Source organism: Vulpes lagopus, chromosome X (assembly GCF_018345385.1).
Source record: "Vulpes lagopus strain Blue_001 chromosome X, ASM1834538v1, whole genome shotgun sequence".
NCBI lineage: Eukaryota > Metazoa > Chordata > Mammalia > Carnivora > Canidae > Vulpes > Vulpes lagopus.
The window spans coordinates 54,533,069-54,559,739 of record NC_054848.1 but is presented as its reverse complement, the minus strand read 5'-3'; the positions used below and the strand labels follow the sequence as shown (position 1 = coordinate 54,559,739).

The 26,671-nt window shown below is 36.3% G+C and overlaps 1 protein-coding gene across 1 annotated transcript in view; it reads left to right on the top strand.

The window, feature by feature from the left end:
• Window positions 1–26,671, top strand: part of TEX11 (testis expressed 11) — a 325,266-nt gene that overhangs the window by 255,791 nt on the left and 42,804 nt on the right. The window contains exon 24 of the mRNA XM_041740423.1: window positions 5,500–5,572. Within this exon, the coding sequence (XP_041596357.1) occupies window positions 5,500–5,572 (73 nt within the window). The remainder of the gene's footprint in view (window positions 1–5,499; window positions 5,573–26,671) is intronic.

The window sequence follows — 26,671 nt, the reverse complement described above, 5'->3', positions numbered from 1 at the left end:
GCCTCTCAGCCTCACCCACGTGATTCTGCCAGGTGTAGCCCATACTACAGCTTTCATGGATTAAGGTTCCTGCTGGAATCCCTCACAGTAGCTGTGCTGTCCTGAGGTGAAAAACTCCCCTGGGCATTGCCCCTAATTGGGTCCTCCTACAATAGCCCCACCTCCACAGAGGCTCTTTGGGCTCCAAAGGTTCCTGGAGCATTCTTTGAAATCTAGGTTGAAGCAGCTATGCTCCCAGCTCTTGCACTCTGTACACCATGAGGACACCAAGGTGATAACTTCCCAAAGTTTTTAACCTGTGCCCTCTGGAGGGGCAGTGGTAGCAGCCTGCACTGCACTTGGAGTGGCTGTAAAACATGACACCAGAATTTGAGAAGGAGAGCCAGGGAGGTAAGGTGGCACTGGGTAGCTATGGCTCCTCCTTTGAAATCATTCTGCCACTTGGCCATGCATTCTGGAGCCTGTGATGGGAGGGCCAGTCCCTAAGAACTCTAAACTGCCTCAGTTCATTCTTCCATTGCTTTGGACAATAGGTTCTGGTTAGATGGCTGACCAATCTCCCCATTGTCTTGGTCTGAATAGCTCCTAGCTTCTGTTGAGATGGTTGAGCCACAGCATTCTCCTTATCAAATTCAGCCCTACCCTTAGTGTTCTCTTCCATATTAGCCTTCTTATTTCTTTCAATATAGATAGGCTGAAATTTTTCCAAATTTTTAAATTGTGCTTCCTTTTTTTCAGATTTTACTTATTTATTTGATAAAGCACTTGAGAGAGCAAGCACAAGCGGGTTAAGGGCAGAGGGAGAGAGAGAAGCAGACTGCCCACTGAGCAGGGAGCCTGATGCTGGGTATCCTAGGACCCTGGGATCATGACCTAAGCTGAAGGCCAATGCTTAACTGAGTAACCCAAGCACCCCTCTGCTTCCTTTTTGATTAGCATTTCCACCTTTAAATCATTTTTCTTCTTATATTTTACTATAAGTATTCAAGAAATTTGCTGAACTTATTCAACACTTTGCTTAGAAATTTCTTTAGCTAAATATCCAATTTCACCACTCACAAGTATTACCTTCTATAAAACACTAGGACATAAACACAGTCCCGCCAAGCTCTTTGCTATCTTGTAACAAGGATGGCCTTTCCTCCAATTTCCATTGTTCCTCATTTCCATCTGAGACCTCATCAGAATGACCTTCAATGTCTGTATTTCTACCAACATTCTCTTCACAGTATTCTCAGACTGTTCTCTGAAAAAGTTGATCTCTGCTTCTCTTCTCTTCTTTTTCTTGGTCTTCATGTAATGAGGGCACAGGGATTCAAGAGCACTTTGCTCTGGGAGTCCCAGACAGACTACATTTGGTCATTCACCACTGACAAGATCCAAAGGCAGAGATATGAGTGGTGGTGAAATAAGAAAGGAATTTATTTCAGTGAGGCCAACATCAGAAGACCGCAGATTAGTGTCTCAAAGACTGTTTCCAAAATGCTGAAAATAATTCTAGGTTTATATAGGGAAAACCTGGAACAAAGGTCAATATGTATATGAAGGTTCAGTCATTGTCTTGGGGTCAGTCACATGGGGTCTTGCTAGCTCAGGGCAATCTTTATTGCTTGAGAGGGTGGTGTGTTTCCCATCACTAGCTGCTGTCCTCTTTCAAATTATAAGAATTGCCCTTAACCATTCATTCACAGCAGTGTAGACTTTTTCTAGCTCGCACCTCCAAACTCTTCCAGCTTCTATTCATTACACAGTTCCAAAACTCCTTCCACCGGGATGCCTGGGTGACTCAGCATTGAGCGTCTGCCTTTGGCTTAAGGCAAGATCCTGGAGTCCCGGGACTCGATGCTCCCTGCATGGAGCCTGCTTCTCCCTCTGCCTATGTCTCTGCCTCTCTGTCTCTCTGGACAATAGGACAATAGTATCTCTGTCTCTGTCTCTCTCTGTCTCTCTCTGTCTCTCTATCTCATGAATAAATAAAGCCTTTAAAAAAACTGCTTCCATATTTTTAGGTATTTGTTACAGAAGCACCCTACTTTCATTGCCAGTTTTCTGTCTTTGTCTATTCAGACTGCTATAACAAAACACAGACTGGGAAGCTTATAAACAACAGAAATTTATTTCTCATAGTTCCAGAGGCTAGAAGTCCAAGTTCAGGGTACTAGCATGATAGTGTTTGCACCTTCTTACTGTGTCTTCACGTGATGGAAAGGGCTAAGGATCTTCTTAGAACCTCTTATAAAAGACACAGATCCCATTCCTGAGGGCTCCACCTCTGTAACTTTAGCACCTCCTAAAGGTCCCACCTACTAATACCTGTGCCTTTGAGGTTTAAGATTTCAACATATGAATTGGTTGAGGGGGACACATTCAGACAATAGCATACTGCTTGAGCAGCATCCCATAAGTTTTGATATGTTGTGTTTTTTCATTCATCTCAAATCATTTTTAAATTTTTGTTGTGATTTCTTCTTTGACCCATTGTTTATTTAATAATCCCTTATTTAATATCCACATTTTTGCAAATTTCCCAAACTTTACTATCTTAGGATTTCTAAGCTTATTCCACTATGGTCAGACTACATAGTTTGTTGAATTTCATGTTATTTTAACTTTCACTGATGTTTATATTGCTGCCTAGCATATGGTCTATTCTGGAGAAAGTGCTTGAGAATAAGTTGTGTGCTTCTTGGGTTGGTGGTATGGTCTTTGGATATCTGTTAGGTATAAAAACAATAGTTTTATACAATTGCTTTTTAAAACAAGTAAGAGAAGAAAGATATATATTTATATACCCTTTTATAATTAATTACATAATTATTACATAATTACTTTTACCAGTGTACTTTTTTTCATTTGAATTCAGATTACTGGGATCCCTGGGTGGCGCAGCGGTTTGGCGCCTGCCTTTGGCCCAGGGCGCGATCCTGGAGACCCGGGATCGAATCCCACGTCAGGCTCCCGGTGCATGGAGCCTGCTTCTCCTCTGCCTCTCTCTCTCTCTCTCTCTGTATGACTATCATAAATAAATAATAATAATAAAAAAATTAAAAAAAAAAAAAAGCTGTGAATTCAGATTACTATCTAATGTCATTTGTTTTCAGCCTGAAGAACTTCTCTTAGTGTTTTTATAAAATGGTTCTGCTAGCAATAAATTCTATCAGATTTTGTTTATCTGGGAATTTTTTTTTTGCTTTCAGTTCTGAAAAATAGTTTTGCTGGATATTAGATTGTTGGGTAACTGTTATTTTCTTTCATCATATTGAATATGTTATCCCACTGCCTTCTTTATTGAGATTCTGTTATTTGCTGAGACATTGTCATCAAACCTTTGTTAAAGTATTATTTTCTTTTGTTTGAATATATTTAAAATAAGTGTTTTGGGGGGCACCCAGGTGGCTCAGTGGCTGAGCATCTATCTGCCTTTGGCTCAGGTCATGATCCTGTGGTCCTGGGATTGAGTCCAGCATTGGGCTCCCCATAGGGAGCCTGCTTCTCCCTCCGCCTTTGTCTCTGCCTCTCTCTGTGTGTCTTTCATGAATCAATAAAAAAAATAGCTACTTTGAAATCTTTGTCTACTAAGTTCAGCATCTAGACCTTGTCAGCCAATTCCTGTTGCTTTTTTCCCTGCATTTGGGTCATACTTTATCATTTTTTTGCATATCTCACATTTTCTGTTGAAAACTGGGCATTCTAGATAATATATTGAAACATCTTTGAATACTCATTACCCCCCTGTGGTTTGTTGTTGTTAATACTTGCTTGCTTATTGGTTTAATGCCTTGGCTGGGCTAGTTCAGTGAAATCTATTTCCCGCAGCTATACACAAGTGTCCAGCTTCTGATATCACTCCTTAGAGGTCTTTGCCTGTGGTATCACCCTGTCCCCTCCTCTACAAAGGGATGAAAGTGGTTTTAGCAGGGTTATTTTTAAATTTCTCTTCCCATCATTGATATCTGTGTTAACTTCTGAATGGTCTTCTGTTGGCATCACACCCAGATGTTAATCTTGACTAATTACTAGAGTGTTTGCTTTGTGTGTGGGGTGTGTGTGTGTGTGTGTGTGTGTGTGTGTCAGAGAGAGAGAGAGAGAGAGAGAGAGCACAAGTGCATGTGTGTGTTTAAAAATGCTTTGGGGCATAAATTGTTCAACAGTTTGATAAAATTAATGTAAGGCCCCTTTGAATTGGTAGGGATCTTCTCAGTTTTCTCTTACTCTGGTTCCTCCATAAACTTCTGGCTGATCCTTTGTGTTGCATGTTGATATCATTGAGCTATCAGCCTCTTTATAAGTACTGAACACCAGAATCTACATTTTTTTTTGTAGTGGCCTTAGACTTGAACTTCCCCAAGCTGTGTTCCAATTAAAATCAGTCATGTTAGACAGAGATACAGAGCTCACTCTTCTAATGACCTGCCTCTCCTCTTCATAAGAAGTTTTATATCACTCTTTTGGAGCTGCAGGTAGGGATGTGGCACATTTCTATTGGCCTGACAGTACAGCTCTCTGAGTAAGGGGCTGGGCAGGAGTCATAGTCCCTGGCATTCTGAGCTTGCCTCCCCCAGCAGGGAAACCTTGGCCTATAAGCAAGCTGAAGTGAGGGCAATTGAGACCCAATAATTGTAATATTCCATGCCTGGTTATAGGGACTGGGTAGAGGAAGAGAGGTCCAGGCCTCTCATTTGTGCTTGTTTATAATAGAGCTCCTACAATACAAACCTGAGGGAGGAGGATGAGAAGTGCTGACAGCATGCCCCTTCTGGAAATCCCTAGCCTAGAAGCTAAGAATAGAGGGAGCCCAGTCTTCTTGGCCACACCCACCTAAAGTAGCACTCACACTGAGCTGGGGGTGGTTGGTGAGCAGATCATGGTTCAAATATCATGGGTGCTTACTGTCTTACTGAGACATAGTAGATTTCCTGAAATAGATATTTCTCCATTTTCTTTTTGCCCTTTGAGGAATTTCCTGAGACTTTACATGATTGTGTTTTATAATTCACCAGTTAGGGTTGTTTTGCTAGGGAGAGGGTTCATGGAACTCCTCATACCACCATTCTAGAACTGCTACTCTTCTGTCCAAGATTATTAAAAAAATTGATAGTGCTCAAGATTTTCTATTTAATCCTCATTTTCTGGGACATTAAGAAAAATACAAATAGGGGCACCGAGGTGGCTCAGTCAGTTAAGCATCTGCCCTTGGCTCAGGTCATGATCCCAGGGTCCTGAGATTGGGCTCCCTGCTCAGGGGGGAGTCTGCTTCTCCCTCTCTTTCTGCCCCTCCTCTGCTCATGCTCTCTCACTCTCTCTCTCTCACAATAAATATATAAAATCTTAAAGAAAAATACAAATAGAGATTAATATTTTTATATCAATTATAAAATGTTCAGTTTAAATTCATTTTTCTATCATTTTATTTTAACTGCTTGTAATGAATATTATTTTAATTTGCTTAAAGTTTTGTCTGGTTAAGATTAATTTTCTCATTGCGTTGTTGCCAAATAGACCAGATTACTGAATCGTGCCCTTGAGCAGATCCATAAATGCAGAGACACCTGGAATCTCCTGAAAGAAACAGGTACAGTGGGAACTGGGACTTTGGTAACAGTTATGAAAGGCATTTCAAGTCTGGATAACCCAGTCTTTATTATTAGAAATTTGTGCCACTTCAGTACTTGATAACCAGTCAAATGATTCTTTGAGGACTAACTTTTCCCTACTGTATGTCTGTACTTTGAGTCTCTGACACACTGCTTGGAGTAAGGATATTTTTTACTTTGTTTTTTATGGAAGTATAGTATTGAGTATAAAAAAGTATCATTATTTTTCAGTATGACATTATTGCCCTTAGGTCACTAGATTTCATGTCAAATTTAATCAAGCTCTAATTCTGAGTAAATGTAGGCTTTAAGAGCCTTCTAAACCATAATCATATCAGATACTGTTAGCATCTTTTTATGAAATAAAGTAGTAGTAAACCTTTTAAAGTTATATAGTAACTTGTTACTATTTCTTCATTAAAGATAGTATTGGTTTTAGGTTTAGACATTTTTTTTATGTTTCGTCCATCTGTTTCTATTTTAATTAGAATTTTTAAGAATCAATATTGAGGGATCCCTGGGTGGCGCAGCGGTTTGGCGCCTGCCTTTGGCCCAGGGCGCGATCCTGGAGACCCGGGATCGAGTCCCACGTCGGGCTCCCGGTGCATAGAGCCTGCTTCTCCCTCTGCCTGTGTCTCTGCCTCTCTCTCTCTCTCTGTGACTATCATAAATAAATTTAAAATTTTTTTTAAAAAAATAAAAAAGAATCAACATTGAATTGAATTACATGGCTTTTCAGCTTCTGTAAAGATAACCATATGTTTTTTCTCTTTTGAAGTATTAATATATTGAATTAAAATAATAGATTTCCAAAATCAAGTCATCATTGTATTTCTAGAATAAACCCTATTTGATCATTGTATGTTATTACAAATGTTGATGTACTTGGTTTCCTAAAATTTAGAAATTATTGGTTTCTTATTTTATTTTTGTGTATATGTGATATCTTTGATGGATTTTGGTAGTGAACTACAGGAATTATAAGGAAGAATATAAACATAAAATTTAATTCACCTTTCTCAATCTATGATAGTCATTTAAAGGAATAAAAACAACAAAAAGAAAGGATAGAGAATACCTAAATAACGTTTATAGAAGATTTAATAGAAATATATGCTAGCCTGAAAATAGAAAACTCATCTTCTGTTTATGTGTCCATTGAACATTTAAAAAATTGATCATAAGGAAAACCTGAATAAATTCCAAGACATAGAAATAAGACAATGTTATCTGATCACAATGCAATAAAACAAGGAATTGATGGAATCAGAAAACAAACCCTTAATCACTTGAACATTTTAAAATACAGGAACTAAAAAATACCTAGAAAATGCTGGTCTTGAAAATACATTAGAACAGAATCTAAAGTGCTGAAGCAGTTCTCAGAGCAAAATTCATAGCTTCAATGACTTTTATTTATAAAGTATGTCAGAATGCTGTCCACTGAAAAGTCAATTTCTTCTTTCTAGGAACATAGCTGGACCACTTCTATGTCTGTATATTTCTATATCTGTATCTCTAGATGTCATTACAGAATTGAACCTTAAAACAGTGAGATCTACTCTATGTGAATTAGAATTAATTAAAATCTAAAACACTGACACCACCAAATGCTGGCAAGTATGTAGAGCAACAGGAAACTTACTCATTGCTGGCAGGAATGCAAAATGGTATAGACACTTAGAAGACAGTTTGGTACTTTCTTACAAAACTCTTACTATAGGGATGCCCAAGTGGCTCAGCAGTTGAGCCTTTGGCTTGGGATGTGATCCCGGAGTCCCAGGATCAAGTCCCACATTGGGCTCCCTACATAGAATCTGCTTGTCCCTCTGCCTATGTCTCTGCCTCTCTCTCTCTGTGACTCTCATGAATAAATAAATAAAATATTTTTTAAAAACTCTTACTATACATTCCAGTAACTGTGCTTCTTGGTATTTACACAAATAAATTGGAAACTTATATGCATGCAAAGACTTACACATGGATGTTTATAGAAGCTTTATTCATAATTGCCTAAACTTAGAATCAGCCAAGATACCCTTCAGTAGGTGAATGGATAAATAATAAATGTGCTATGTCCAAAAATGAAATATTAATCAAAGATAAGAAAAAATGAGCTATTAAGCCATGAAAATTCATGGAGGAATTTTTTACAAAATTTATTTATTTATTTATTTTAGAGATAGAGTAAGGGGAGGGGCAGAGGGAAGGAGAGAAAATCCTGAAGGAGACTCCCCTGCTGAGCATAGGCCTCCCTGCTGAGCACAGAGCCCAATGTGGGGGGGGTCTATCCCAGGACTGCGAGATCATGACCTGAACCAAAATCAAGAGTCGGCCCCTTAACTGAGCTCACTGAGATGCCCCATGGAGGAATCTTAATATTATTAATTAACTAATATTATTAAATCAAAGAAGCCAATCTGAAAAGGCTACATACTACACAATTGTGACTCTATGATATTCCAGTAAAGTCAAAACTATGGAGAAAATAAAAGGATCACTGGTTGACAGAGGTTAGTTGAGGAGGGAAGGATGAATAGATACCACATAGGGAATTTTTAGGGCAGTGGAACTATTCTGTATGATATTACAGTGGTAGATACATTTGTCATTATACCCATAAATGTACCCATAAATGTAAATATACATTATGTATACCCGTAAATGTAAATATGGGTTTTTGTCAAAACCCATAAAATGTACAACATCAAGAGTGAACACTAATGTAACCATGGACTTTGGGTGAAAATGATGTGTCACTGTAGGTTCACTGATTGTAACAAATGTAGCACTATGGCAGGGGGTGTCAGTAGTGGGGGATGTTCTTTGTGGGGGTTGGTTGGTATATGTGGGAACTCTCTGTACTCTCCACCCAATTTTGCTGTGAACCTAAAACTTATTTAAAAAAATACCTATTACCAAAAACAAGAGATAGAAGTGCTGAAAAAGATATGGAGAAAAGGGAATCCTGTGCACATTGATGGAAATGTATAATTGATGCAGTCACTATAGAACACAGTATGGAGGTTCCTCAAAAAATAAAAAATAGAATGATCTGAGGACACTTGGATGGCTCAGTTGGTTAAGCGTCTGCCTTTGGATCAGGTCATGATCCCAGGGTCCTGGGATAGAGCCACACATCAGGCTTCCTGCTCCACAGGGAGCCTTCTCCTTCTCCTTCTGCCTGCCACTTCCCCTGCTTGTGTGCTCTCTCTGTCAAATAAATAAAATCTTTAAAAAAATAAAAATAGAATGATCTAGAAATTTTCCTTCTGGATATATATCCAAAGGAAATGAAGTCACTAACTCAGAGATATCTGCACCCCTATATTCATTGCAACACATTCACAGTTGGCAAGACACAAATAATCTAAGTGTCCATCAAAAGATCAATGGGTAAAGAAAATGTGATGTATGTCAATATGTATATACAGTGAAACATTCAGCCTTAAAAAAGATGGAAATGCTGCCATTTGTGATGACATGAATGAACCTAGAGGGCATTATGCTAAATGAAATAAGTCAGAGAACTGTTTTTGAACAATTGTTTTTATTTCGTTATTTCAATTTTCTTCCTTAGAGGCTTCATATGTTTGGATCTCCTTTGCCTGTCTTCCAAATGTGTCATTTTCTCTCTTTTTAGTTTTAATTTCCATTTTCATTTTTTTAAACACATGTCAAAGATTTTATTTAACTCATTAATTAAAGGAACCACTGAGATGTTACAGATGGTTCAAAGGAGAGTTAAAAGACACACACAGGCAATTAGGAAGTGAAATTTACAAGTATATGCAAAATTGAATTGTGTGTTTTGTTATCTTTTGCCATTCCAAAGCTAAGACACCAGAGCCAAGAACCCCTCTCTCTACCAGATTTCACCTGTAACATCTATAATTCAGAGGAAAGTCATCTTTTCTGAAGGTCCCTGAAATTTACATACGGTTCCCAGCCTCTTGAAAGTGAACTCCCTACCTGGAAGCCTGTAAATCAGGTCCAGAATAATTCCCTGAGGGGACTTTGTAGGCATGTGCTCCAAAAAGTTGAGATAAAATCAACCTTATACCTTAAAATTATCTTATCATACCTGATTAAATGACTGTCATTCTCAAGTATGATACTCCATGTAAGGTCTTGGTTGCACAATTTGTCCGTTTATATCTTGGTTTTTAAAAAAGGCAACAGAATTGATTTTTAGGTTTAGGTTTTGATGCTCTTGTATATAGGATTAAATGGACTAGCAGATCATGAGTACATCCCCATCACCTATATAACCCATCACCTCACTATCCTCTCCTCTTGTAACCATCAGATTGTTCTCTATAATTGAGTCTGTTTCTTGCTTTATCTCTCTCTTGTTTTTTCCATTTTCTTGTTTGTTTTGTTTCTCAAATTCCACAAATGAGTGAAATCATATGGTATTTGTCTTTCAACTGTTGTATAAAAATCTAGAGTATTCAAGCTTAAACCTGATCTACTGTCAAGTCTCTGTAACCATGATAAATAAGTGTAAAAACATATAAACTTTGTTTAAAAGATAAAAGATTTTTTTAAAAGGACAGATTCTTATACAACCAATGTAAATAACCATATTGCCATGAAAGGTAAGGAGACTTCACAAACATTTCTGAATTCAGAAGGAGGGGTAAGATAGGGAAGAGGTAAATAAGAATCGCATTGCTTTAAAATATTTGAATTTAGTTTACAGAAACAGTGTCTACTAAATTGTTTTGAGTTACAAATAATTTATAAAGAAAAAGGATTTTTTCATATATTCAGAAAATAAAATAGTAAAACAACATCAACATCAACAACATTCCAAATACATAACCACAATAAAATTTCCCTCATCAATTTATTCAGTCCTATGTAATTGCTGTTCTGCTGGATCTTGGGTCAGTAGTCTGCTTTTATAAAACTATACTTTTAGACTAGAAAAAAAACCTGGAAATCCTCACTGAGTGCACTGGTCTGGTCTCAAAGTTGTCTATGCAATGTCAACTTATAAACCTGTAACCAAGAGTCTCTTCTGACTTGTTAACAGTTTGAAGTACTTGGTATATAGTCCTTTTCTGTGAGGCTCTTAGACCATCTTTGTTAAATACACAAACTCTTGCCTGTCGCTTATAGCAGAGTCTTCAGGCAAACATTAGAGTAAAACAAAAACTGTACATTACCGAGATTTAATGGCTATGGTTAATTTAGTAAGGTAACCAATAATATCAGAATGGTACGAAGGTAAAATTCTTTGTTGGAGTATAGCATATAACTTATGTCATAAGAGTTTTTAACTGTGGGACGCCTGGGTAGCTCAGCAGTTGGGCTTGGCTCATGTCGTGATACCAGGATCCGAGATCGAGTCCTGCATCGGGCTCCCTGCGAGGAGCCTGCTTCTCCCTCTGCCTATGTCTCTGCTTCTCTCTGTGTCTCTCATGAATAAATAAATAAAATCCTAAATAAATAAATAAAATTTATAAATATATATATAAATTAAATATATAAATATATAAAAATAAAATATATTTAAATAAAATATATTTAATTTATATTTATTTCATTATATTTTAATTAGAATTATATATTTATTAAATTTGTTAAAATATATGACATGTAAAATTATATATAATATATAATTTATTAAAATTATATTTTATTATATTTACTAAATATATTTTAATATATTTATTTAGGTAAATTAAATATATTAAAATTAAATTAGTATGTATTATATATATACATAAAATATAAAATTATATTACAATTAAATTATATTTATATAAATTTATATAAATAAAACATAAAATTTGCCATTTTAGCCATTTTATGCATATTGTTCAGTGGCATTAGTTATATTCACAATGTTGTGAAATCTACCTATTTCCAAAACTTCTCATCACCCCTAACAAACTCTGTACCTGTTAAGAAATAACTCTACATCCCCTTTCTCCCAGCCCCTGGTAATTTCTAATGGTACTGTCTCTAGGATTTTGCTTATTCTAGATATTTCATATAAGTGGAATCATAATATATTTGTCCTTTTGTAACTGGCTTATTTCACTTAGCATAGTGTTCTTAAAGTTCACCCATGTTTTGACAAATCAGTACTTGCATTCTTTTTTTATGACTGAAAGTATTCCATTATATGAATATACCACAATTTGTTTATCCATTCATCTGTTAGTGAACACTTGGGTTGTTTTCATCTTTTGGCTATTGTGAATAATGCTGGTGTGAACATTGGTGCACAAGTATCTGCTTGAGTCCCTGCTTTCAATGTTTTGTCTATATCTAGGAGTTGAATTGCTGGGTCATATGATAATATAATGTTTAACTTTTTGCAGAACTGCCAAACTGTTTTCCGCAGCAGCCGCACCATTATACATTCCCACAAGCACTGAATGAGAGTTCTAATTTCTTTACTTGCTAGCCACCACTTTCTATTATGTCTTTGGATTACATTCTATTGAGTATGAAATGGTATCTTATTGTTATTATTTGCATTTGTCTAATGAGTAATGATGTGGAATGACTTTTCATGTGTTTATTGACCATTTATATATCTTATTTGGAAAATAAACACTTGTCTGTCACATCCTTTGCCCATTTAATCAAGTTGTTTATCTTTTTATCGTTGCATTGTATTAAACCTAAAAAAGAAAAACCTGAAGTTCTTTTCTCCTCCTGTGTCTTTCTTTCCTGTGTGTCTTCTTTACTATCACAGAGACTACTTCACTTCTGACACTTCTGGTTATAAATGTGTTGAGGTCCGCCCCTACCCCCCCACAAGTAATTCTCTGTAACATCAGCTGAGTATCCTACAATTCAACTCAATTCTGACACAGTCTACCCAGAGATATAGCCTTAGGTCCCACAGATTATGGGTATAGTCCCACAATACTGGCCCCCAACCATTTCATACACCAGTCACAAGCCCAAGTTGTCACCTGGGTTTCTGACCAACCGGTTATACATTGGAGGTTCCAATAGCTCTCACCTTGGATTTGATTAGCAGAAGTGATTTTTGCCTGTTGATCTTGTACCCTGCCACTTTCTTGCCCTTTTCTTTCTTGTGGATTCATTGGGATCTTCTGTACATATATGGGATCATGTCATCTGTAAACAGTGATAGTTTTGCTTCTTCCTTTCTAATGTGGATGCCTTTTATTTCTTTTGTTCTTCTTTTTTCTTTTCCTAATTTCCCTAATTAGAACATCCAATAGGGTGTTGAGTAGCTGCAGAGAAAGCAGGCATTCTTTTGTTGTTTCTAATCTTAAGGATAAAGCCTCAGTCTTTCACAATTGACTGTGATACCTGTAAGTTTTTTTGTAAATGTTCTCTATTAGGCTAGTATATTCCCTTCTAGTCCTACTTTACAGCATAGTTTTTTTTTTCTTTATCATGAAAAGATTCTTTTCACAGATTCAATTTTTTTCCTATTCTGTTTCTTTATTATTTCTTTCTGGTAGATTTGGGTTTAGCTTGCTCTTCTTATTACTCAAGGTTTCAAGTTAGATTGTTGGGGATCCCTGGGTGGCTCAGCGGTTTAGCGCCTGCCTTTGGCCCAGGGTGCGATCCTGGGGTCCCAGGATTGAGTCCCACACCAGGCTCCCAGTATGGAGCCTGCTTCTCCCTCCTCCTGTGTCTCTGCCTCTCTCTCTGTGTCTATAATAAATAAATAAATCTTTAAAAAAATAAAGTTAGATTGTTGTTTTAAAATCTTTATTATTTTAAATGTAGGTATTTATAGCTATAGATTTCCCTCTGAATACTGCCTGCCCACATCCCATAAGTTTTGGTATGTTGTGTCTTTGTTTTCATTCATTTCTACATATTTTCTAATTTCTCTTGTGATTTTTTTCCTTTGGCCCATTGATTATTTAAGAGTATGTTGTTTAATTTCCACATATTTATGAATTTTCCACTTTCTGTTATAAATTTCTAGCTTTATTCTTTTGTGGTAAGAGAATATACTTTATGTGATTTCAGTCTTATTAAATTTATTGAGACTTGTTTTGTAGCCACCTACATGTTCTATACTGGAGAATATTCCATGAGCACTTGAGAAGAAAGTGATTTGTGCTGTTGTTGGGTGGAGTATTTTCTATATGCTTGTTAGGCCTAGTTGGTTTATATTGTTGTTCACATCCTCTATTTCCTTGTTGATGCTCTATCTTGATATTATGTCCATTTCTGAAAAAAAATATGAGTTATAATTAGTGTTTCTCTTGAAGTTTTACTCTCAACATAGTCAATAATATTCAGGAACTTCTCATAAGGTATACAATTTCTGAAAATTTTATGTTAATAATTTTTTACTTCTAAAAATTGAATATAAGGAAAGCTAAGCATTTCTTCGGATTTTGCAACTCTTGTCATACAATTCTTAAACAATAGTAACCCATCAAATGAACGTAATTCTCACATTTCTGTCTTTATGGAGAGAAAGAACAATTTTTGCTTTTTTCCAGGGTCTCTTTTAGAAACCTCAAAGATAGGGGTTTTTTAAAGATTTTATTTATTTATTCATGAGAGACACACACAGAGAGAGAGGCAGAGACACAGGCAGAGGAAGAAGCAGGCTCCATGCAGGGAGTCCGACGTGAAACTCGATCCCAGGTCTCCGGGATCAGGCCCTGGGCTGAAAGTGGCGCTAAACCACTGAGCCACCCGGGCTGCCCTCAAAGATAGTTTTAAGTTTAAAAGATATCCTAAAAACTTTATATTTTTTATAACAGGGATATGACTTTTTGGAAGGCAAAATCAAGAGTTGTCAGAGATAATTTAGGTACTTGATTAAGATAGGATCATGGATGCCTCAGAAACACTTTATTACCTATCTAAGCAAAATGACATCAAAACATTTTTAAAAGAATCATAGGAGGTAACAGTTTTAAAGAACTTTAGCTCTTTGGTAAATGAGGAAACTTTGTTCTTTGTTTGCCATTAAATGGTCTAGAATAAAGACATAATAAAGAACATAAAGATCAGAAAATTATTCTGGTAAAACAAAATCTGCTATCTAGGCAGATTACACAGAAAATAAAAAATAACATTTCTTATTACAAGTGAAGGCATTAATCAGTAAACCAAGCAAGCCCATCAAAATCAAGATAATTTTGCTACATTTTAAATACAATACAGGGCTTTATCTCAGACTCACATTTAAGCCAGGTCAAACAAAATTTACTTTCCAAATCAGTCCTTCATTATATGTTCTTTTATATTCTGAAACAAACTGACAATCTTTTTGGTGATCTGCCAGGTCAAAACTATTTTCTTAATACTAACATAGGTTGTTTTCCAGTCTGTGTGACATGTGATACTGTAATAGATGGAATACAGAAGTATATATGAGAATCTAGCTATTTCTACTAAGTCAGATTAAGGAACTTTTCAAAAATTTTCAACAATCTTCTCACTGATTTTGAAATATAATTTTTTTATTTTTTATTTCTTTAAAAGATTTTATTTATTTATTCCTGAGAGACACAGAGAGAGAGAGAGGCATAGACAGAGGGAGAAGCAGGCTCCATGCAGGGAGCCCAATGTGGAACTCCGTCGCCGGACTGCAGGATCACACCCTGAGCCAAAGACAGATGCTCAACCACTGAGCCACCCAGGCATCCCGAGGTGTAATTTTTTTAAAGATTGACATTAGCATTCAATTTTTGTCTCAAATAAGTTCAGTCAATAAATATATATATATATTTAAATTTTCTGTTCTGATTTCTCATATGGCAGTTATTGATAGATATAATCTGCATATGAAAAACCTCTTTTGGAGGTTTTTCCTCTTTTGGAGGAAGCACCTGGGTGTCTCAGTTAAGAATCTGCCTTCAGCTCAGGTCATGATCTTGAGGTTCTGGAATGGAGCCATGCTAGCCATGGCGGGCTCCCTGTTCAGTGGGGAGTTTGCTTCTACCTCTCACTCTGCCCCTACCCCAAGCCCCTGCAGGAGTGTGCTTGCACACACACACACTCTTTCTCCCTCTCAAATAAAGTCTTTTTTTGAAAAAAAAACTTCACAAACTCGGAACGCCTGGGTGGCTCAGCGGTTGAGCGTTTGCCTTCAGCTCAGGGCATGATCCCAGAGTGTCAGGATGGAGTCCTGCATCAGGCTCCCTGCAGGGAGCCTGCTTCTCCCTCTGCCTATGTCTCTGCCTCTCTCTCTCTCCCTCTCATGAATAAATAAATAAAATCTTAAAAAAAATTTTCACAAAATCTCTTTGAAAGTTCTTATTTTTTTCAGAGCACAAAGAGATCCTAAAAACAGAAGTTTGAGAACCATTGCTTTAGGAATAAACTACATTTTCCTTTAAAAACAAAAACATATATCCATTTGTTACTATTGCTCATAATATAATGTTAACCACTTTTAATTGTAACTTTTAACCAAAATAATTTTTATTTCAAAAATAAAATGTGGAGGGGTGCAGTTGAGAACCATCTCTTACTCATAAGCATTATAGCAAATTAGCAGAATTCATGAGCATACATAGCATAGCTTTCTGTGGTCATGATGAAGTTTTGGAATATAGTTGAGGTCCGGAGCCGATGGCCAAGAAAGAATTCTTGAGACATCTTTGGTGCAAAATGGTGGTTTTATTAAAGCACTAGGACAGGACCCGTGGGAGGAAGAGCTGCTGCCCCAGGCCTGTGAGGAGTGCCTGATTATATATCTGGGAGTTGGGAGGGGTTTGAGGATAGCATACTCTCTAAGGAATTTTGGAAGCAAGATTTCCAGGACCTTGAGGGGGCTAGCTATTGTTGGGAAAAGGTCACTTATTACCATCTAATAAAACCTGAGTCATGAGCCCCTTCAGATGTATATCAGTGAGCCATGTGCTTGGAGGATGATTGCCAACCGTATCATGGGGGTTTAGAGATAAAGGGAAATTTCTAAAGGAATTTTTAGATGTTAAAGTAGACTTACAAGATCCTGGGGATCAGGCTAAGATTTATTAGCGTTTTGCCCTTAGCAAAGCATGAACATTGAGGCAGTTGAGTCTGTAGAGGAATGTCCCTTTGCCTGTGTCAAGGACTTGTCAATGTGCTGACCCAAGCTCGTGCCTTGCCCTCAGCTAGCCCTGTGTTCCCCCATCAGCCACACCCATTCTTTTAAAAAGTAAAAATGAATACATTCAGTAACATGACCCAAAGATATCAATCACCTCTCTATAGCATAAAAGTAAGAAGCAATAGTATAAAACTTAAATCTATGCTTTGTAATCAATATTTAAGTATTTGATTTTACTTAGAATTTATCTTTTTATCCAGTAATTATTTATTAATTGACTCAATTTAATAGTAGTCTAGTATTTTAAGTTAACTAAATGTCTTATAAATTATCTTAAATCTGGGGCAGCCGGGTGGCTCAGTGGTTTAGCACCACTTTCAGTCTAATGCTTGATCCTGGAGACCCAGGATCGAGTCCCACATTGGGCTCCCTGCATGGAGCCTGCTTCTCCCTCTGCCTCTTTCTCTCTCATGAATGAATGAATGAATGAATGAATACATAAAATTTTCTTAAATCTAACCTACTACAGCACATAGTTACAGCTGAAACTAAGTTTGTCAGAACAATGATTCTGTTTTAGTTTCAGTTTGAATTGAATACATTTTACATTTTTTACAATGTTAAATGTTATATATAAGAACTGTATAACATTTAATCAGTAAACCTGTATACATTTAGGAAAAATAGACCCAAGTAAAATTAAATGTGTGCTTGTTTTTATACTTTATACAAATAAACCACAAAAAAAACTAGCTTTTTCTTTTAAACCAAAATTAACCTAATCTTGCTTGCCAAATTTTACCTTAACTTTGGAATCTTAAAATATTTCTGAGTTGGCAGATTTTTTTATAAGAATACTTCTATGGCACCTGGATGGCTCAGTGGTTGAAGCCCAGGTCCTGGGATTAAGTCCTAAATCAAGCTCCCCGCAGGAAGCCTACTTCTCCCTCTGCCTATGTCTCTGCCTCTCGGTCTCTCATGAATAAATAAAATCTAAAAAAAATACTCCTGGTTTAGCACATTTAAAACATTGTAAGTTTAACTTCATTTTTGTGAGAATTTTAAGAATATTTGTATACAAGTGCTTACTTATGTGTGTAAACCAGAACAGAGCTCCTTTAGCATAGAAGACTTTATAATCTAATTTGTAGAGACCAGCCAGAGATGGGAAAACATTTCACATTCACGTGATGTGAGGTCAAGGCTTTTCTCCATTATTGACACATAGACATAGAGAACTTAAGGATTCAGAACTACAGCTTCAGCTACAGGTCAAGAGTAAACACAGAAACTCACCAGTCCAGATATCAGAGTGCTGTTCTCCCTCCCAGCAAGCATGAAATAATTGTTTAATTTGAGCTCAAAATGGGTAAAAAGAATAACAAAAAGGAATAACAAATTAAATTGTCTGTTGTTCCTTACCCAGAGATGTAATCCATTATTACATTTACTTAACAAATTTTCAGACCATTGCTGGAACCAGGGTGGGGAATGACTTATTGGTTGTATACAAACCAGAAACAACATAAACTTGACAGAAAAGGAAAAAATATTCATCAAAGTTTTGTTGGCACTTGAAATTCAATCGAGGAACCAAGAGAAGATGAATTCAAGCAGTCCATGACTTTCACTTTACCAGCAACACAATTTACCCGGTTTTGTATCCATTAGGCGTTTTGGTCAATGATTTTTTAAAGATACAACCATGACTCTTGTATGAATATGAAATGAACATGTGCTTAAGATTTTATTTAACTCATTAATTGATAAGCCTGAAGACTTTAGAACCAATTTCTATTTTCATTTCATTTTGTTTTTCTCTTCTTTTCTTTCTTTTTTTAAAGATTTTATTTATTTATTCATGAGAGACACAGAGAGAGAGAGGCAGAGACACAAGCAGCGGGAGAAGCAGGCTCCGTACAGGGAGCCTGACATGGGACTCGATTCTGGGTCTCCAGGATCAGGCCCTGGGCTGAAGGTGGCACTAAACAGCTGAGCCACCTGGGCTGCCCTTTCTCTTGTTTTCTATGTCCTGTTTATCCAGCAATGTCTCTTTTCCTTCTTTCAATTTTACCTTTATTTCTGTGATGGTTTTATTTTTTATCCTTTCCTTTTTTTATTTCTAAAATGGCCAATATTTCATTTTCTTTTATCTATTGGCCATTCTTGAGCTCTTAAATCCCTGCCTTATATTCTGACTTTATAGACATGATTCCTTAATTAATATTTTGAAATTCAGGCTGACATATTTGATTATGATTTTATTCTGCTTTATAACAATAGGTCTCTAGTAAGAATTCTCCACCTACCATTCTTTTTTCCTATTCCTCTCATTTCATTTTCAAGTAGCATCTTATACTGTTATTTCTTACATCTTTTTAAAAGTTTTATTCTGTTGTGGTAAGAACAGTTAACATGAGATCTGTCTTCTTAACAAAGTATTAAGTGTACAAATATAGTATTGTTTACTATAGGTACTGTGTTGTACAGCAGATCTCTATAATGTATTCATCTTGTTTAGCTCTAAGTTCTCATGCCCCAGCTCCTAGCAACCACCATTCCACTCTTTGATTCTATGAATTTGACTCTTTTAGCTATCTCATATAAGTATTTGTCCTCTGACTGGCTTATTTTACTTAATGTAATGTCCTCAAGGTTCATCCATGTTGTCACATATTGAAGAATTTTCTTCCTTTTTAAGGCTAAATAGTATTCTGTTACATGTACATACCACATTTTCTTTATCTATTCATCCCTCAATGGATATTTTCATTGTTTTCATATCTTGGCTATCTCTTCAAGATTCTGACATGAATTATTTCAGATAAATACCAGAAGTGAGATTGCTAGATCATATAGTAGTTCTATTTTTAATTTTTTGAGGAACCTCTATTGTTTTCTATAATGACACCATTTTGGATTCCAACTAACAATGTACAAGGGTCCAATTTCTCCACATCATCACTTATTTTTTTTATTTATTATAGTCACAGAGAGAGAGAGAGAGAGAGAGAGAGAGAGAGAGAGAGGCAGAGACACAGGCAGAGGAAGAAGCAGGCTCCATGCACCGGGAGCCCGACGCGGGATTCGATCCCGGGTCTCCAGGATTGCGCCCCAGGCCAAAGGCAGGCGCTAAACCGCTGCACCACCCAGGGATCCCCCATCACTTATTTTTTTAAAAAAAAAATATGTAATAGTCTTCCTGACAAGTGTGCGTGATATCTCATTGTGGTTTTTGCTTTTTAGATTTTGAGTAATCTCTATACCCAATATAAAATCTCAAGCCCAAGATCAAGAGTCACATGTTCTACTAACTGAGCCAGCCAGGCATCCCTTGTTGTGGTTTTGATTTGCATTTATGTGATGATTAGTGATGTTGAACATCTTTTCATATACCTGTTGGCCATTTGTATATCTTCTTTGGGGAAATATCTATTCATGTCTTTAGCTCATTTTTAAATTGGGTTATTAGTTTTTGCTATTGAGTTGTGGTAACTTATCCTTAATTAAGGTACTTTTTACAACTATTTGCAAGAGATTCATGTGGAAAGGAGACCAGGGGCATGATTCAGGCTTGTAGAAATTAATACTTAGGATGATCTGGGGTTGTTATGCACATTATTTTTTTATAGTCTCTACATTTTCCCAGCCAGTGGATATAGGCAGCTATAGCTCTCGTAATACGGAGATTCTTCTCCACCGTCTCACTGACCAGCTGTGTACTCTTCAGCCCTTTATCTTCTCCCTTTCACAACGAGACCAAATCCAGACATGTTCCCTCCACTAGCCTATAAATTCTGTTTTTGTTGTTGGTAAAGAAGTGTACCTTGGAGTGTGCCCCTCACTTTGGAGTGTTATACTTTTGCTGGCCTTTGCTGATACTCAGTTTTTATCTTTAAAACATAAGTGTGGGGGATCCCTGGGGGGCTCAGCAGTTAAGCACCTGGCTTCGGCCCAGGGCATGATCCCAGAGACTCAGAATCGAGTCCTGCATCGGGCTCCCTGCATGGAGCCTGATTCTCCCTCCTCCTGTGTCTCTGCCTCTCTCTCTCTCATGAATAAATAAATAAAATCTTTAAAAAAAATAAGTGTGTATGCATATTTATGTGCACATATAATATGTGCACTATATGCACTATAAGCTCCATGAGGAAATATAATCTGTTTTTGCTTATCTTTGTGTATCCAATACCTAGCACATTCATGATATTGGTTCATGCATGAATGAACAGAAGAACATATGTATTACACACACATACACACATATAAGAATGCATATATCATATATAAAGTATTATAAGACACATTAAACTCAACATTTGCTACTGCTATCTCTTAGGATAGGATTTAGTGAGTTTGGGAGATTTACTTTTTATTTTACTCCTATTGTTTGACTTTTTCAGTGAATATGTAGTACTTTAATAAAAAAATATATACATGACATGATACTCTATACAGAAAACCTGAAAGACTCCACCAAAAACTCCTAGAACTGATTCACAAATTCAGTAAAATAGCAGAATGCAAAATCAATGTACAAAAATCTGTTGTATTTTTATACACCAATAATGAAACAGCAGAAAGAGAAATTAAGGAATCAGTCCTGTTTACAGTTGCATCAAAAGCAATAAGATACCTAGGAAACAACCTAACCAAAGAGATGAAGACCTATACTCTGAAAACTATAAAACATTGATGAAAAAAATTTAAGATTATATGAAAAAATGGAAATACATTCCATGCTTATGAATTAGAAGAACAAATATTGTTAAAATGTGTGTATTACCAAAACAGTGTACACATTTAATGCATTTCCTATCAAAATAACACCAGCTAGAAAAAAAACTATTTTAAAATTTGTATGGAGCCATAAAAGACCCTGAATAGGGAAAGGAACCTTGAAAAAGAAAAGCAAAGCTGGAGGCATTACAAATTCTAGACTTTAAGTTATATTACAAAGCTGTAATGATCAGGACAGTGGTGGTATTGGCACAAAAATAGACACATAGGTTAATGGAACAGAATAGAAAACCCAGAAATGAGTCCACAACTATATGGTTAGTTCATCTTCGACAAAGCAGGAAAGAATATCCAACAGAAAGAAGATGGTGTCTTCAACAAATGCTATTGGGAAAACTGAACAGCAACACGGAAAAGAATGAAAATGGACCACTTTCTTATACCATACACAAAAATAAATTCAAAATGGATTAAAGACCTAAATGTGAGGCCTGAAACTATAAAAATCTTAGAAGGGAACCCAGGCAGTAACCTCTTTGACATCAGTCATGGCAACTTCTTTCTAGATATGTCTCCTGAGGCAAGGAAACAAAAAAATAATAATAAACTGTTGGGACTTCATCAAAATAAAAAGCTTCTGTAGAGCAAAGAAAACAATCAACAAAACTAAAAAAGCAACCTACAGAATGGGACAAGATATTTGCAAATGACATATCCAATAAAGGGTTAGTATCCAAAATATATAAAGAACTTGTAAACCTCAATACCTGAAAAACAAATAATACAATGTAAAAATGAGCAGAGACATTTTTCACTTTTTTTTTTTAAGAAAGAGAGCACGCACACATGAGCAGCATGGGTGGAGGCGCAGAAGGAGAGGGAGAGAGAATAGTAAGCAAGCTCCCTGCCCAGAATGGAGCCCAACGTGGGTCTCCATCTCATGACCCTAAGATCATCATCTGAGCCAACATTAAGAATTGGGTGCTTATGGGATGCCTGGGTGGCTCAGTGGTTGAGCGTCTGCCTTCAGCTCAGACAGGATCCCGGAGTTCTGGGATCGAGTCCCACATCAGGCTCCCTGCATGGAGCCTGCTTCTCCTCCCTCTGCCTATGTCTCTGCCTCTTTCTGTGTCTCTTGTGAATAAATAAATAAAATCTTAAAAAGAAAGGAATTGGGTGCTTAATGACTGAGCCACCAAAGTGCTTCTGAAGAGACATTTTTCCAAAGGAGACATACAGATGGCCACAGACCATGAAAAGATGCTCAATATCATTCATCATCAGGGAAATACAAATCAAAACTACAATGAGATACCACCTTATACCTGTCGGAATGGCTAAAATCAACAACATAAGAAACAACAGGTATTGGTGAGGATGTGGAGAAAGAGGAACCCACTTAACACTGTTGGTAGGAATTCAAACTGGTGCAGCCACTCTGGAAAACAATATAGAGGTTCCTCAGACAGTTAAAAATGGAATTACCCTGGGACCCACAATTGCACTACTAGGTATTTACCCAAAGAATACAAACATACAAATTCAAGGGGATACATGCACTCCAATGTTTATAGCAATCTTATCTACTATAGCCAAATTATGGAAACAGCCCTAGTATCCATTGACTGATGAATAGATAAAGAAGTAGTGTGTATATATATTTATATATATAAATATTTATATGTAATTATATAAAATATAATTATATTACATATTATTACATATATAATATGTCATTATAAAATATATTTATATATATATACATAAAAGGAATTCATGAATGAAATCTTGCCATTTACAACAGTGTGGATGGAACTAGATAGTATTATCCTAAGTGAAATAATTTAATCAAAGAAAGACAAATAACACATGATTTCACTCATATGTGGAATTTAAAAAGCAAAACAAATAAGCATAGGGAAAAAGAGAGAGAGGCAAACCAAGAAACAGACTCTTAACTATAGAGAACAAACTGATGATTACCAGAGGGGAGATGGATGGGGGAATGGGTTAAATAGGTGTTAGGGATTAAGGAGTGCACTTGTGCTAAGCACTGGGTATTGTATTGAAATGTTGAATCACTATACTGTACACCTGCAAGTAATATTACATGGTATGTTAACTAACTGGACTTTAAATTTTAAAAAAATTTTTAAATAAATGATATAGGATCTCAGTATTTAAAAAAAACACATCTTGTTACCTTTGAGGTTTACATACGTGGTATTGATATATATGCTCAACCTGTTGATTGAGATTAAACTTTGATTAAGATTAACTTTAAGATTAAACTGGAAGGTAGGGGCAGAAATTATTGGGAAGTTGTTTCAGATCATTCTGTTTATTGATGTAATTCCCAAGTTTAAACATAAGATGTTTATTTTAAAAAGAATGGGATAGGGAGAAAATACATTTAGATAAAATGAATTTGACTTGTTAAAAGTTTATATTTCTTAATACTGGGTATTTCTAATGAAATAATGCCTAAAAATATGAGCCCAGCTTGTGAGTAATGTAAATAAATAATTAAGCTACCAACTGTAAACAGACAAAGTAAGGGAAAGTGCAAAGCTGGTAAATCATAAGCTTCTGAAGCAAAATTGGAAAATGCCAACCTTTTAAAAATCTATTCCAAATCAAAGTTAATTAAGAACTATATAAACAGTGATTGAAATCTTAATACTATAGAAATTAGCTTTTATAAAAGCATTATCCCTGACATGCCATGATATTAGTGACCTAAGGAAAGCAGCTTATTCCATTCATTTCATAAAGTCTTTATTAAATGCCAAGTACTACTCAGCATTGTGGAGACATAGAAAAATGTGTTGTTGTCTCTGTTCTCAAGAAATTTGCAGTTAAGAAAGGAGGTAAGAAACATTATTCATTACATATACACAGAGCGAAATGAAAAAACTTTGGTAATAGACATATAAAGTGTATAGGACCACAGAGCAAGAAATGATCCACTCTAAAAGGTAATATTTAAACTTACTCTTGGAGGGATCCCTGGGTGGCGCAGTGGTTTAGCGCCTGCCTTTGGCCCAGGGCGCGATCCTGGAGACCCGGGATCGAATCCCACGTCAGGCTCCCGGTGCATGGAGCCTGCTTCTCCCTCTGCCTGTGTCTCTGCCTCTCTCTCTCTCACTGTGTGCCTATCATAAATAAATAAAAATTAAAAAAAAAAATTTAAAAAATAAAAATAAAAATAAACTTACTCTTGGAAAAAATGAGTGGGAAATATCAGAAAGGGAGACAGAACATGAGAGACTCCTAACTCTGGGAAACGAATAAGGGGTGGTGGAAAGGGAGGTGGGCGGGGGGTGGGGGTGACCGGGTGACAGGCACTGAGGGGGGCACCTAATAGAATGAGCACTGGATGTTATGCTCTATGTTGGCAAATTGAACTCCAATGGAAAAAAATAAAATAAAATAAACTTACTCTTGAAGAATTATTAGGATTTAATAGTTAGAAAAGGAAGTAGAAGGTATTAAAAGCTGTAGGAACTAAACAAAAGCCAGGTGTATAAGAGAACATTGTAAGTTTTGGAGTTGTCTTTTATTCAGGATTTATATAGTGAGAGGTGAAGCTGAGAGTCGTGTGATTCATGGTGTGCCCTTTCCAAACAATAAATCAGGCCAGCAGTATTTTCTTAGTCCAAGCTACCTCATCTCTCATCTGGACCACTGTAATAGTTTCCCAGCTATCCTCTCTGCTCCCACTTTTGCTTCCTATGTAAATCCAGCAGCCACGTAGCAGTCAGGGTATTTATAAGTCAGATCATGTCAGTCCTATTTATTTTGTGCTTCCTATTTATTTGGACTTAAAATAAAATTCAAAGTCATTTCCGTGATCTACAGGCCATGAATTATCTGGCCCTTGGTTACCTCTCTTTCCTCATCTCGCATCATTCTGCCTCTCAGCTCACTATACTCTAGTCCTACTGTATCAATAATACTTAGTATTTTCCTACCTCTGGGCCTTTGTATTTGCCATTCCTTTTTCTTAGAACATTCTTTTCCTGGATGTTCATATGGCTTGCTCCCCCACATCCTCTGTTCAAGTGTTACTCCCTACCTTTGATCTTTCCTGACCGCACTCTTTCTAAAATAGCAATGTCCATTAGTACCTCCATAACCTATATATATTTTTTACAAACACTCATCTCCACTTGATATTATAATAGATATTGTTTCTCTCCCCAACTAGAATCTAAATTCCACGTAGGCAGAAAATTTGTCATATTCATTCTTTATTTCTACCTCCTAAAACTACCTGGTACATACTAGGGTTTAATAAATATGTACTGAATAAAATACTGCTATGACACCAGAAATTCTATCATTAGAGAGTCATTCATTTGAGTATTAGAGTGTTTGGTATTTGAGAGCCTTCTATGCAAGAGTCATTGAGAAAGCTCACAATTTAAGTCATTATCAGTTTGTAGTTTGGGAGAGGAACATTTAGAAAAAAAAATACCTTAATAAAGATTCAACTTGGGATATAGGTATAGGACAGAGAAGGACAGGTTAGGTGCCCAGGAAAAGAAAAACGAGATGTAAGAGAAAGTAGGGATTATACCAAAGATGACTGCTTATGATTATAAGACACTTCAAATCTTTCTAACACAAGGAAGGTTACAGGTTTCTTAATCAGTCTTTCCGGCTCCTTTTTAGGGTCTCCAATGAAGAACTTAACTTCTAAATGTTGCTAAGAATATCCTTGCAATTATACTCTACATAAAATGTTAAGGCTAGAAGTAATCTTAGTCGTTAGATTTCTTAAAGCTATTTGTTTTATAATATGAGTAAATCTTTTATTTCAAAATCATGAAGATGGAGAAAAGCCTTTAGTTATTTTTTGAGTCATTGCAAATTTCACTTACCACAAGTGCTATAATTTTGACCTAGTATAAAGTATTCATCAAATGTCATCATTGAATGTCTTCATGGCAGAGTATACCTCCTGAGAGCTTTAAAACAAAACCCAGTATGAATCCTCTACCAACAGAAAGGCAGATCAGCTGACAGGATGGGGATCATCTATGCTTTATATATTTATAAATTATGATCTCCTCAACCCAGACCTGGAAGGATCATTTTAAATTATCCAAATGCAGTAGATAAAAGATATCACTTATCAAAGCTCATGTTGGAGTTATCTGTTTACTTACACCAAAACTAGGATTAAATGATTATTCCTTCATCAGGCATCCTTTGCTTGGTCCCTCCATTGGCTTAATAATTAGCAGTCAGTCATGGCTTGCTTTTGGCTCATAGATTAGTTCTCAGTGGATAATAAATTCTCAGAGATAATAGTTTT